The sequence below is a fragment of the Octopus bimaculoides genome, chromosome Z (assembly GCF_046866305.1).
Source record: "Octopus bimaculoides isolate indiv1 chromosome Z, ASM4686630v1, whole genome shotgun sequence".
NCBI lineage: Eukaryota > Metazoa > Mollusca > Cephalopoda > Octopoda > Octopodidae > Octopus > Octopus bimaculoides.
In genome coordinates, this window is record NC_142944.1 from 3,235,678 (window position 1) to 3,252,070 (window position 16,393).

The 16,393-nt window shown below is 33.0% G+C and overlaps 1 protein-coding gene across 4 annotated transcripts in view; it reads right to left on the minus strand.

Moving 5' to 3' along the window:
• The window catches only part of LOC106884153 (voltage-gated delayed rectifier potassium channel KCNH1), a 435,108-nt gene that overhangs the window by 198,413 nt on the left and 220,302 nt on the right, over positions 1-16,393 (minus strand). For all 4 annotated transcript variants that reach the window (XM_014935388.3, XM_014935387.3, XM_052973780.2 and 1 more), the window contains one exon: positions 2,521-2,649. In XM_014935388.3, the coding sequence (XP_014790874.1) occupies positions 2,521-2,649 (129 nt within the window). The remainder of the gene's footprint in view (positions 1-2,520; positions 2,650-16,393) is intronic.

Genomic DNA, 16,393 nt, shown 5'->3' on the forward strand with positions numbered 1-16,393 from the left:
ATACATATATATATACATATTCATACATACATGCACGTACACACGCACACGCACACACATATATGCATTACATTCCAACATTCCAATGTTCCTATATTTAATTTACGTTTCCATAAGGAATTTAAATTCCTCCAGCTGTATTACATATATTCCATATGATTTTCATGTTTCCTAAAATATCGTATCTTTCCTAATAATCCTAACTATAGAATATCTGTTATAATTACCTCCCGAAGAATCCCAAACTGCAGTTTTGCACCAATCTAATATTTTTCACTTTTTGACATATTTGCGAAGTGCATTAAAAGCAACGCGCATTCAGCATAAAAATTAATGCACACGAAAGTAATAAACGGACATATACCTCGATGAGTAGCTGCAAATGAGAAAAAAGCCATAAAACATAGAGTAGGTAATAAAAATATTAGAAATTATCTTTTCAATCAATTGCTGACCGTGATGAAAAAGAGTATTATTAAGTTTTCCCATCACAATCATTTGTACACGATACATATATACATATGTATATACATAGACGCTCACATATACTCACGCAAACACACACACACACACACACACACACACACACACACACACACACACACACACACACACACACACACACACACACACACACTTGTGTACGTATATACGTATATGTATGTATACATTCGAGGAGAAGTCAAAAATTATCTGCACTTTCATCATAACATATCTTTATTATTGTTACACTGCTTTTTGCGCATGCGTGCTTATAATAGGTATTATTGATCGAAGTAGTAGGTATTATTGATTGTAGGTATATAGTGATCGAAGTCTGAGCCAGATTACCCCATTTTTCTTCCTGGCTTTACAGTGTAAGCATGTCCGCTCCACTAACAATGTGCACCAAAGAAGAACAAGAGCAGTGATCCAGTTTCTCAGGTTGGAAGGTGTGTCACGTGCTAAAATTCATCGGAGGCTTTTAGCACAATACTGGGATCGTGCACTACTGCGTAGAAGTGTGTACGATTGGATCGAGAAGTTTAAAAGTGGCCGGACAAGCGTGACGGACGAAGGAGCGGGACACCCGTCAACCTCCACCGCTGACGAGAAGATTCAGCAAACTCGAGAGATGGTAATGGTGAACCGGTTCACTATTAACATCTCTCGAATCACTACTCTTTGTTCTTCTTTGGTGCACATTGCTAGTAGAGCCGTCATGTTAACACTATAAATCCAGAAAGAAAACTGGTGCGATCAGGCTCAAACTGTGATCATGTGATCACCATAGTACCAACTATAAGCACGCATGTGCAGAAAGCAGCGTGACAATAAAGTTATGTTATAACGAAAGTGCAGATAATTGTTGACTTCTCGTATATGTGTGTGTGTATATATATATATATATATATATATATATACATATATATATATATATAAATATAAATGTATATATATAGATGCATATATATATATATATATATATATATATATATATATATATATATATATATATATATATATATATATATATATATATATATACAGTAGGTGCAGAGATTTATTATTGTTTATATATATATATGTATATATATACACACACACATACATATATATACATATATATATACATACATATATATATATATATATATATATATATATATATATATATATATATATATATATATATATATGTATGTATATATATATATGGTATTTTTTATATAAGCTTAAAACTTATGGCGATCAGCGTGCAATAACTAAGGAAAATAGTCTAATAAAGGGGCATATAAGCCCTCGGCAGAAAAAGAAAGCTCTCCTATCTGCGTGGGATTCGAACTCACGCCCATTTGTTAACGTGACCGAGTGTGTCACCTTTATACCAGCGAATCAGCTGAAAGGAGAGCCTTCTTGTTTCTGCCGAGGGCTTCTTTGCCCCTTTATTAGACTATTTTCCTTCGTCATTGCATGGTGGTCACAATAAGCCTTAAGCTTATATAAGAAATTCCATTATTATTATTTACAGAATTGTAAATCATGGCGTCGTAATAAAAAAAACCCCATTCGTACCGAAAGTAAATATATATATATGTATATGTATATGTATATCCAGTGGTTGCTTCAAAGCTGTTATGTGTTTGAGGGTGCAAAGAAGAAGGAACATATATAATGTACTTTCACATCCGAAATGACTGCCATTCTACATTCATACATACACAATGTGTACGGTGTTTCCTGCATTATTTCAATAAACATTTTGGTAATAGAGAATGATTTAACTAACATTGAATTAGTAGGTTTAACGTAGGATTTGATTTTTACTAAAAAGAGGATAAAATGGCGATTAACACCGCTCACCATAATTTCTTATAAACCTTAGAAATACCCTTCTTACTAAGACCTCCTATATAAGTGCTGTAGTTCTAAATCAATTATCTGAAAAGTAATTAAAAAAAAAAATTTATATCACACTACATTATCAGATTCATTATGGTTTTCAAGGAATGATAAAGAAAAGAATTCTAACAAATTTACTTTTTCCAGCTTCATCATCCAGCGGTTGCTTCAATGCTGTTATGTCTTTGAAGGTGCAAAGAAGAAGAACTACTTGGTCCTTTTCATTTCGAACAGGAGCTATATGCAAAAGAAGCCATAATGGTGTTTCTGAAAAGAAAAAAAAAGAAGAAAGGTAACAGTTTAGATTTCTTTTCTACTTTGAAACACTCTTGTTTGATTAATATTTAATTAAAATTGGGTCCAATATGTTAATTTCCACATTTCTATTCACTATCACTATACATACATACACATATACATACATACACATATACATACATACATACACATACATACATACATACATACACATACATACATACATACATACATACATACATACATGCAAAAATACATACATACATACATACATGCATAAATACATACGTACACACATACATACATACATACATACATACATATACATACATGCATACATACATACATGCATGCATACATACACACATATGCATAGCTAGATAGATAGACAGACAGACAGACAGACTGATAGATAGATTTCTGTACATTTTGATTTTTAGACACCAGAAAGTCGTGAAAGTAATATCAAGGACTCAAAGTTTCATGGATTGTTTCTTATCAGTTTGATGAGCAATATCCACGAACACTCGGCTTTGAGAAACTTTTGTAATCTTCTGTTGATTAAACAGAGAAGCATTAATAGCATTAATTAGTGAGAAAAGGTTTATTTCGCGAGGTTGTTCTTAGCAAATATATCAGCATTATAGTAAACGATATAAATGTTGCTTGGCTGATTGCTTTGTCCAATCGCGCTTTATGTTGCATAGATTGACGGGATAAGAGTATAAACGACAAGTATAAGGAGAGTTAACATGAAAGGTGCTGAGCGAGTGCACATACTAGAATGGATGACAGGCAATGAGTAAAGCACACCACACACAATGACAGAGAAAGACTCATAGAAAGAGGGAGGAAGAGAAGGAGTAAATGACAAAATACTTAGAGAGAGAGAGAGGGGAGAGAGAGAGAGAGACAAAGAGAGACAGAGAGAGATGAAAACAGTATAATAAAGTAGACGGAGTAAGATATAGAGAGGAGAGAGAGAGAGAAAGTAGAAAGAGAAGTGATTGGAAGGCGAGAGAGCGTAGAGGTCGTAAGCTGAGATGGGAGAGAGAGAGAGAGAGAGAGAGAGAGAGAGTAAGGGTGAAAGTGATAGGTCTAGAGATAGATAGGAGAGCGGAGATAGTCAATTATAAATGCATTATAGAGAAATTAAAGAATATATTTCAAGACTTATTATTTGAAAAACAATGAAACCTGTGTAATACAGGCAAGAACCATTAGTTGGAAAGCAATTCAAAATGTAAAACAATAGCAAGTGTTGCAAAGACGAATAAATAGAAATACAAATATTGTCAAATATAAACAGAAAGATATCTATTCGGTAAAGTGAAAATAAATACATAAATACACAAAATATGTGTTTACATGATATTGTCATTCTAGATTATAGGTTATTGAGTGTTTATTTTGAAAAAATAACTAATAGAAAAGAGATTTATGGTTTGACTTTACTTACAATCATACTGGACGTGTGTTTAAGCAAGTTTTAAAGCTTCAAGGTTAAATAGGCAATTTGAATGTAGTCTTGATTTACGCAATGGTATATTAAGTAAATTCGGTTGTAAAGTGCAAGTTTTGAGCGTTGTTGTAATTAGTTTTGAATAATTCGAGAGGATGTTTGCTTAGGCTGTTTGAAAAATGTTACCCACGGAGTACATTGTCTTTCAATTTCTCATTGGATAATAAGTTCACTTTCGCTTTGTATCTTATTTTCTTCTGCGAGTCCCACTTACTAATCGGAATCTTTATTTAACACATGACAACTCTTACAGTTTGAATGAGGAAATAGTAGCTCACTGACTGTGTGATCTATGGCTGTAAGCTGGTGATCTAATCTCATGTGTATGTCGTCCATCGATTAAAAGTATATTTTTATTATTATATTTATTAATAAGTAATTTATTCCTAATACATATCAGTTAATTATTATTTTATCTTTCATCGTGGTATATCCGATTTGTTAGTTGATCATAGTGTGTTCTTATGACCTGCTTATCAATAAAACGAATCAGTCTTGTGTCTATGTTTCAGTTTTTGTCGTATATTTTAATGTTTGGAATGTGTATGTTTATGATTTGTGAACAGGGTACAAACATTTAGCATGTGTCCTCTCAAACAGTATGGAGATTTCCCGAATACAATTTGACACAACGGAAGTAGCGATTCTATCTTTGGAGTTGAAATCACATTGATATTCATGAGGGAGCTAATGAAGAAAATTTTCTAGTTGTGTTAAATTGGATTTCAGTCTGCTGTTATGTCTTTTCTCGGTGCTGTCCAGTAGTTTGTTTCCTTGCTTTTCGTTATCGTTTTTGACTTTGTTTTGGTGTACTTCATTACGATTATTATACAGCTTCTTAGGTCGTTTCCACTAGTAAATGAAGTTAGTTATGGGCTAAATAAAATTTGATCATACAGTTTCTTAAAAGCTCTCTCTCTCTCTCTCTCTCTCTCTCTCTCTCTCTCTCTCTTTATCTCTCTCTCTCTCTTTCTCTCTCTCTCTCTCTCTCTCTCTCTCTCTCTCTCTCTCTCTCTCTCTCTCTATATATATATATATATATATATATATATATACGCGTGCGCACATATCTATGGGTAGATGTACCGTTTCTTTACGATATGTAAAGGTCTGGCGTAAATGAAACAGCTAAATACAGTTTAAATTATTGCAATTATATTTGGTTAGTTTATGCTGATTTAAAAGTAGCACTAATAATTGTATAGCTAGATTTTTAACGAAATTCACTGTTTTCTATACATATGGGATTACAAGGCTAACTTAACGTTTTATTAAAAACTTGGCCATCCAAATATTTGTTTCCTCCTAGTTTTTAAATGTTATTGAATTCCTGTGGTAGATCTAAGAAAAAGTAGTCATTCACCATATCTAATAAAGTTAGCCCCATAAATTAGTTCAACCAACCTTAACTTGCAAAAATTATCAACGAGCCCTTAAATCTGTTGCTCGAAACTTTCTTCGATATGTAAAAGTTCCCGATTAAAAACGACTATTTGAAACCCGATAAATTTTATCAACATGAATGCAAGAAATATATAAAACAAAACTGCACTTCCTATGCTTTTCATGTTATCTATTTTTCAGCAAACTATGCCAAGTACAACAAAGAGGAAAATAAACATTTTATATATAAAAAATGTATTAATATCAATGATACTTTAGTAAGATGATTGATTGTGATTGGTGATTGAGCCGAGTTTAATCTCTCCTAAAGCATGCATCAAAGTTGAAAGAAAAATATTGATAAAGCAAAATTTTTTATTGCATTTTATATTTCTGTTCTCAATATCTTTTTTTTTTGTTAAAATCTCATAAAAATATAAATTTGTTTTTAAAAAATCAGAAAGACTGCAATAAAATAAACTGTATATGACACACTTTTATTTTCATAAAAGCAAATATAAAATGCAGCGCATCAAATGAATTAAGAGACAGAGTTTGAGGTTTCGAGTGTTTGAATTAGTGATTTCATTAGTTATTCAATTCTTACATAGGTTTCCCCTAATGCTTAGATCGAAACACATAACCTATATTTCAAACACTGCATTTCAACAATTTATCTGTTTCTCAATTATTCTAATAAGTAATAATTGGTGTACGTTCGAAATAAGGGCTCCTAATACATAATCAGTTTGCAGAATATATAGATAGTTGATTATGTTAAAAACAAAGGAAAATAAAACGCGTCTCAAGATACTACTAGCTTTTACAGGGTCATGTCAAATTCATAATGTCTATGTGTAAACTACAATTTGTGATCGAGGAACAAACTGGTAAATATTAGGTCATAAAAATCAGTTTAAAGAATAGCTTGAGAAAATTTATATACTGAAATGAAAGCTAGCTAATGAATATTAAATAATGAAAAGTTGATTAAATGAAAGCAAAAAGAGATCGCTAATTAGGATAAGAAGATGTACTACAAAACTTATAGTAAATTTGGTATTAAGTGGAATGATTTTTTAGGCATGAAACAAAATAATCAGTTGAATGCAAAGTAGCTGGAAATCACTTCAGATTACTTAGGTTCATTAAAAAATTTCTGAATAATAATAATATTTACTGAATGACTGAATAATAAAATCAATACATTGATGTTTATTTTGCTTCACGAATTCTTCTTAATTCGGTGACAACTCCATGAACCAAAGTAAGAAACAGTGTATTGATTGCAATAACCATTAACTAGTATTTACATCTTCCGGAATTGTCACATTATCATAAGTGGACGGAAATGTGAGATTAACAAATTGTAGTTGCTTAATCCTAGATGTATCCTAACTGAATTTTACTCATAATAAAATTCGTTTCAACTGTGACCTTTCCAGATTTTGTCTCGGCATTTATCGAATGTGTCCTCTTTTTAAGACGATCAGTCGTAAATTGAGGAAAATTTAACTGTATCGTTCGCAACTCGAGTAGCCACAGAAAAGCAAACAATTAGCTCGAAATATTTCCCTTGAAATAAAAGTAAAATCTTCAAAAACTCGTTCTACAGAATGTTTTTCTCTCTCTTACACGTTCTGTCTTGTTTTTTGATTGTTTTCACGTATGACTTTTAGGTAACTTTACTTTGTATTAATTGAAGTTAGAATGATGGTCGAGGTTTCGATTTTATCTAAATGTGTAATACTAAATTAAATTATTTTCGTCAAAGCCATAAAATATGCTATATTTTAGGGAAAAGGGAATGAGCATACTTTTTAATGGTTTTAGTGGTGTTAATTAAGAGAAATAGCTTCAACTAAAATTTATGACCATGTTGCTTTCGGGCTACATGGGAGATTAACTTTTGTTCGACGTCATTCGTCGTTATTTAGAATCAAGTAAATTACATTCCTGTCTACTACATCATTTTATACTCTTTAACTCTTTAATCAGTTTCAACTCGATAGCTGCGGCCATGCTGGGGCACCGAAACCGAAATGTCACTTCCTTGGTTATGTTATTAATCACTTTCGAAATTAAACTTGTCATTAAGTTATCTTTAAATACTTTCTTTCCCAATACGAATTCAAACGTCTTTATATACACACCTCCAAATTCTTGGTATTGTGTTAACGCTATAAATCATTATATACACAAAAATTTAGCATAAATCATTCTTGACTGAATTTTTTCATTACAGATTTAGTGCCAGTGCTAAAAACAGTTGTTTCACGATTACAATATGCTAGCATGTTGCTTAGTAACAATAGTGCATGAAATGAGTAGTGATATATTCTATGTAGAAGGCGGGCGATACTTAAACCTATTCACTTAAGACATACATATACACACAAGAGTGTGCTAAATTATTTTAACATACATTCTATTATATTTTCAATGTTTTTGTATTTTTCACTTTTGGTGATGAAAAATACAAACACAAAAAATACAAAAGTTATTAGAAGATAATTACAGTAAGTACAGAAAGAAGCTCCTGCTGTTCTCGAGATGCAGGTGCTGACGTCATAAATATAAGCTTTCCGCATTTTATGAATACTAAGCAGAACGCAAGGAAAATGAGAAATGAGAAAATTAGTTGATATAGTTAAATGTAGACGAATGCAGTAAAAATAAATGAAGTTTAATTGAAATATTGGCGAATGTGGTTATGGTAATAATTTAAGATAAAATTCTTGATATTTCAATATTAAATTATGAAGTATCTCACCTAGTTAAATTAACATTTTTACATAGAACCTACTCTAAAGTTCCGTTTCTTGCATTATAAATTGAATAACATTAATTTGATGTAAATTCGTGAATATTTGTTTCAAATATTTTGTTGGTTAGAAAAAAAAAATAAATAAAAGAACGACTATTAAAGTTTTGAGATTAATGGTCTTCCTGTAAGGTGTTGAATTGAAATGATCTTGAAGTGGTGCGAAAAAATATTACAAACACATACAAACCACACATTTAGGCATTCACACATATATACATGTATACACACACATACACACATATACATACACACACATATTTGAATATGTGTGTGTGTGTCTATGTCTACATGTGTAAATGTGCGCGTATCTATATGTGTATGTCTGTGTGTGTGTGTGTGTGTGTGTGTGTGCATATGTAGGTGTATAGAAATATTTAAGATTTTGTTTACAAACATAAGAAAAGTATATTCAAATATATAGTACCGATTTTATACATAGGATTAATTTCAGATAATTCCTTCCATTCTTACTTTTACGCACGTATATTATAGACAAATCGTTCAAGCAATATTTTATGAAAGCTTGAAATAGTGTATCCGTTAAGCATCAGTCAGGCTGATTTTTCATTAGTGGAAGTAGGTCAGTTGGTTGAATAAGTGTCTTATCAAACTCTACAGCGAGTGAGAAAACACTTTATCCAGACATATGATTAGATTGGGTAATAAATTCTAAAAACGTTCACTGGTGCTTCGGAGCTTAGACCCGATTTGAGGTATATTCACGCTACTGAATAAGAATGCGCCCTGCATTTGTTTCTAGCAGTCCTATGTCTTGTGATAATGCACTTATCAATAAATGCAACGCTCATGAGCATATCACAGTGTGTGTTCTCGTGTAATACCGATAGCATTACACGAGATTGCCATTTAATTGCTGTGTAACTATAATTTTTCTTTCTGAAAAACTCTTCTGTTGCACATGGCAGTAATAAACAAAATTGTAATTGTTAATGATCCCAACAACGTATTTTACTTCTCTCACTTGCAAAAGTTTTGTTTTTGTTTTTCTTTTTAGCTGGAAATGAAGACATGGCTTCCTCACGAAGAAAGTGTTTTAAATCATCCAGATTCTGTCTGCAATATATGTGGAGAGCACATAAAGAACAGAGAAACTCCATTTCTGATTTTGTGAAAATAGTATACTTAAGTTATATGAAAATACAATCGGCAGACTAAGATTCCCATCAAGACAGCTCTTGTTGAAGTTCAAACCTTTTATTAAACAGTTTTTTAATGGAGTATCACACGCAGATTCTCGTGTTGCAGTAATATATGCGCTTGGTAGGAAAATGTTCATAGAAAAACTGAATTCTTTCACTAAATGTGGTCAGCAGGTACCGTTCTACACTCATACGTACACACACATATATGTATACTACGCATACACACATACACATACATATATGTGAGTATACATACATACATACACACGCATATATGCATATATATATATATATATATATATATATATATATATATATATATATATATGCATACACATATAATTAATCCACATTACTCTGTAAGGAGCATAGGTCCTTTTTTCAAGTGTCTCTATCGTATATATTTCTCCTTGGACGCGACACTAGTCCATCAAAGGATTACTTATTTTTTCTAGCTGAATGGACGGGAACAATGTGAAATGAAGTGTCTTGCTCAAGAACAACGCTTGCCCGGTCCAGGAAATCATCAGGTGTGCAACATCCTACCTACAAAGCCATGCGCCTCCACAGACACAGACACAGACAGACACACACACACACACACAGACACGCAGACACACACACACACACACACACACACAAACATAACACACACACGCACGCGCGCGCGCTCACACACACACACACACACACACACACACACACACACACATCTTGTCCCTTTGTGTTATTATATAAGTGACAAGCATTTCATGTTTGTAGCACTGGCCTCATATAAATTCTGTTACTTTGAGGAAGTATTTGTATACAAATCTTCATAGAAATTTTCTTAAATTGCCATTTCAATTTTCTTTATACATCTGCTCGTGCAAAACATTATCCTCATTATAGGTCCTCGCCTACCATACTTTTTGTTAAAATTAAGTAGATGAAAATTCTCCAAGAAAGATGAATGGCAAACCTTAATTCGTCTATGGGTCATTTGCAATAAATTGATGATAGTAAAACCATATCGGTGGAGCATTGTTCTGGTTGCTGATTGCGGTAACAAAAAGCATCATAGACAAGCACGAGTTTTACAGCCAATATGGCATTCTTTAGACCAAAATATGAACATCTATATACTTGATCTGAAAGAAGATAATACTGAAATACTCCACTCGTATAATGCAATTTATATACAATAAGTTTCTGATTTTACATGCACAGCATGTCCTGCGTAGAATCATATATTTACCTACAAAACATTAAAATATTTTTCAATAAGTGTTTGATGAAAATTATTGAATTTGTTTTAAATCTCTGAGCCAGAAGTAAGTAGCAACAGTACTACAGATTAAAATCTATTTGCCAACGTAAATTGTCAGTCCTAGTTAGGACGATGTTACTGCCCTTTTTAGCCCCAGAAAAACATCTTTTCCAGCCGGCTACCGACGCACAACTGCGTGGAAATATTAGCTTCCTTGTTCGAGGAATACGGACGCAGTTGTGCGTTGGTAGCCAACTGGAAAAGATGTTTTCCTAGGGCTAAAAATGATAGTAACATCGTCCTAACCAGGACTGCCAATTTACGTTGGCAAATAAATTTTACTCTATTGAATTTGATTTTTCCTCACAAGATATACTAGTAAAATAGAGGTGCATTTTATGCGAGAGGCGAGAACGCGTCTTAATCACGAAAAAATGCAGTACACACACACGCGCGCACATACACATACATTCGCGCACACACATATGTATATAGAGTGAATTTATAATAAAAGAGAACAGAGATTTATATTCAGTTTTATTCAGCAGTTAGTTAATTCTTTTCATTTCTGCACTTACACATGTTTCTGCAGATATATATATATATATATATATATATATATATATATATATATTATGTACTGTCTTTGGAGAGAACGTACGCCAATATTAATAATAATAACAACACATGCACTGGTTCAATATCACATCTTTATTGTTAGTAAATTGATTGAATATCTAGCTAACAAACTTATCGATCGTTTATTTATGTGCTGGTTAAACAGACTCAGGGCGGACCTGAAGTGACAAAGTATGTCACTGAAGAGATCGCGAATAGCAATGAAAGGGTTATGACTAAAAGACAATCGATTCATTCTATAGCCAGCACATTAAAGAAACGATGGATTAGTCGGTTGGTTAGATATTTAACCAACTGACTAACAATAAAGAAACAATATTGAACCACTGCATGTGTTTATTAGTATTGACGTAATGACCCCTCCTGAACACTAGATTTGTTTCAACCCACGAATTGACATCGACAATTTTGCAAACCAAATACGAAAGCGTTGTACATAAACACAGACACGCACGCATGCACACACACACACGCATACAAATACACGCACGTGTATATATATATATATATATATATATATGATTACCAACATGCTTATGCATACAAAATAGGTCATTCAAATTGCACAGGTGGTAGAATAAGTCTTCCACCATAGTAACACATTTATTTTTTGCTTTTCGCAGTCGGTAAATAATAGATTCCTGATGATAGAAACATGTCGTTAACGAGTTTTTGACGAAGGAGGAGCTTAGGCTGTGTGACATCCATATAACGCATATGTATCTTTGACAACGAATCAAGTAACCAGTAAAATTGCGCTGCACTACAGTCTTCCATTCAGGACCATTCAGGACGAATTTGTCACCTTCCGACTCTCACCTGCTTGGTCCAATGAAGAACAGTTTACAAGAATAATAACTTGATGACATAGGTGAGGTAAAAGTGGCTATGAAGTGGATACAACAATGCACATCTGAATTTTTTTCTAAAAAGATTTGTATGTTAGGCTCAGCGCGAGGCGTAAATGCATCGCTTGTGAGGAAGGAAACTATGTCCAAGAGGGCTGTTGTAGACGGAAACTGAAAGAAGCCCGTCGTATATATGTATGTATATATATATATATATATATATATATATATATATATATATATATATATATATATATATATATATATATATATATATATATATATGTATATATGTGTGTGTGTGTGTGTGTGTGTGTGTGTGTGTGTGTGTATGTGTGTGTGTGTATGTGTGTGTGTGTATGTGTGTATGTTTGTGTGTTTGTGTTTTTACTCCACTGACAAGATTTTGCTCCACAAAATATTTTGACTACTTGAATTTAATTCGGTTGGGCAAAATCGAAACAGCTGTAAGGGAGAATGTTGAATTTTTGCAGTTAATAAATTATATTAACGCTACTTCTCCATTTTCTGGATTTTAATTTGAATATTTTTTTAAGAAAGTTTTATACTCAAAACTATTATTTTAGGAATATTACTATTCACAACAATATAATAGGTAACGAATCAGTAAATCATTGGATATTTTCTATCCCTTAAGATGGTTTATTTAATCTCTATTTACCCCCCCCCCCTCTCTCTCTTTATATATATATATATATATATATATATATATATATATATATATATATATATTCTTTTGTTCTACTTGTTTCAGTGATTTGATTGCGGCCATGCAGGAGCACTATCTTGAAGGATTTTAGTCGAACAAATCGACCTCGGGACTTATGTTTTAAGCCTAGTACATATTCTATCGGTTTTCTTTTAGGGAACCGCTAAGTTACGGGGACGTAAACACACCAAGACCAGTAGTCAAGCGGTGATGGCAGTCACAAACGCACACACATACATACACACACGCACATACACACACGCGCACACACATGTATACGCTCACATATATTTACATGTATATATATATATATATATATGTTGGCATGGGGTTCGTTAGTACTATTAGTTCTTACATCAAAAACATATTTGCAGACACAACATACACATACATATATATAGTGTGCGTGTGTAAATAAACATATATATGTCGTGTTTGGAAATACTTTTGTATTTGTTGTAACAACTAACAATGCTAACGAACCCATTTCAACAGGTTTCCGAGAGCCATCTGTTTGATCCAACATTGCGACAAAGAGACGAATAACGGATAATATCTAAAACGTAAAATGATTAGCAAGATAAAATTAATAAACATAACTCTTAATATAATTATTCTTTGTTATATTCGATTACGTCCCTACTCCATCTGGTTACGCCCCCACTTATATCCCGGTCGATCAACGAAGTCTTGCACAAATATACCGCGGTGCTGTGGTCGATTTAATCGACCAGAACCTTTGAAGGTGACGCCTCAGTAAGGCTGTTGTTCAATGACTGAAACAGTGAATACTACATCCATACATACATATGCATACATACGTACATGCATACATATATGCATACATGTATGCATACATATACATACAAGCATGCAGACAGATATACAGATAGACATACAGACATATATTCATACATGTATAAATATAATATTTAATATATATATATAATGTATATGCTTAATTATGTATACATATACATAGAAATGTTTGTATCTGTGTATACATTATATTACACATACACTCAACATATACACGCGTCTAACAATCGTGAGTTCGTGTAAGAATATACATGGAACAGACATCACGAAGGACAAGCATTAATAAAAGCATGAGTTCATAAATTACTTTGAGTATATTGATATTTATTTTAATATGTGTATTTGTGATTCCAGGCACGGCTTTCCCGCTGTTTTGTCAGGCAGAGTGTATGTACACTGTTGTAAAGTATTTTACTGTTTCTATCAAGTCAATAAAGTACGTAGAGGCTCCCTCGCTGTCCTTATATAAAATAGTGTGGATGGTTAACAAATCAAAATATTGAGCGAAGAACATTGTAGTTCGCTTGAAGCATTGCAGTAGAAAAATAGAAAAATATGAATGAAAGGAGAAATAAGAAAAGTTTATAACAATGTAGAAAGTTTAAAGAAACAAAAAGCTTTATATTTCGAGAGCAAAGGCCTTTCTTCAGAAGAATACACTCAATGAAATGTGTATTTACATAGATCCTGCCATTTTAGTCGGCCCGGTGTTTGAGTTAGCAGCAACAGCAGAACTAGTTTAGAAGCTCATGAATATTGAGCAGTTTAGAAGCTCATAAATAATTGACTATTGATAGCAAAATGCAGCATGTAGACAGTTGCATGCATATGCACATGTAAAAAGGCTGTGCATATATTTATATACAGGGATGTGTATATATGTCGCGTCATATAACTTTGTAAGTACAAAATATGAAAGGCCAATTATTCAGAATTCAAACAATCACTTTCAGTATTTTGTCTTTAATTCCTCATATGTACGCATTTGTCAGAGTACAATATCAATTCACAAGATTTATATTGAAGTGATATTACCTGCTGTCAATCAATCTGCCATTCTTTTGAGAATCATAAAATAATCTGCCGTATCATAATGTTCCAAATGTTGAAAGAGTGGGATCTTAATTTTACTGGAATAATGTCTAAAGATATCAGAAGAAAGTATAAAGATGACTGTAACACCTTGATTAATTATATCACCGTAAAAAACAGCATTGATCCAGTGTTACTAATATAAATTACTAATGCAAATCAATCACGAACACAAATCTCAAATTAACAATGTACAAATACAATTTCAGTGTCCTGGCAAATTTCACCGTTCAATGTTTTGTTGATTTACATTGGAGTTGGCTGTTTATTTCGTGGCTAATTCAGTTGAAGTGCCTTGATTGATTTCTTACTTAAAACTGATTTATATCTAATTATCTGCTGATGTTACAAGACTTAGAGATTCTATTCCCGGCATCATGGTTCTTCTGAAAAAAGTCATAACTTACTCACCCATTACGTTTCATTGTTTATACTCTCAGATTAACAAGGTTAACTGTTTACCTGGACATCGTATATGGCATATAGCATATTACATATAGTCTAAGACCTCACATATTGGTTAAAAATTATGACATAAAGCCATCAATTACGGGGAAAGGGGCTACATTGGTACATCGATCCCAATACTCAACTGGTACTCGTTTTATCCATCCCTGAGAGGATGAAAGATAAAGCTGACCTTTGTGGAATTTGAAGTCAGAGCTAAAGACGACGAAATACCGCTAAGTATTTTGCCCGGCGTGCTAACGATTCCACCAGCTCACCGTCTTCCATAAGGCCTCAGATATTGGTTTCATATTTTGACACAAGGCCAGCAACTTCAAGGGAGTGAGTAAGTCGATTACATCGATCGCCAGTGCTCAATTGCCACTTATTTTATCGATCCCGAAAGGGTTGAAAGGGAAAGTCGATGTCGGTGGAATTTGAACTCAACGTAAAGACGGAGGAAATGCCACTCAGTATTTTATCTGGGATGCTAACGATTCTTTTCTACTCTAGGCACAAGGTCCGAAATTTTTGGAAAGGGTCCAGTCGATTAGATCGACCACAGAATGCAACTGGCACTTAATTAATCGACCCCGAAAGGTTGAATGGCAAAGTCGACCTCGGCAGAATTTGAACTCAGAGCATAAAGACAGACGAAATACCACTAAATATTTCGCCTAACGTGCTAACGTTTCTGCCAGCTCACCGTCTTGGGGTGCTAACGATTCTGCCAAGCTGCTATCTTCATAAGACCTGAGATATTAACATATTAAAAATATATGAAAATAAAAGGCAAACTAAAACCTTAAATATTTGACACATTAGCCTTTGTCTACTGATATTTACTTGTTATGCACTTGTTAACAAACAAGCAAACAAAACAAAGGATAAAAACAAAATAATAAAAGAGGACTCTAACATCACGCGCAAATTATGCAAACATTACAATTGAAATAGAAAAACCCCACTTCGATTATGGGTGCTCAACTCTTGCAAAAGGAGGATGTGATCGAGTCGGTGGATACATCCATTAG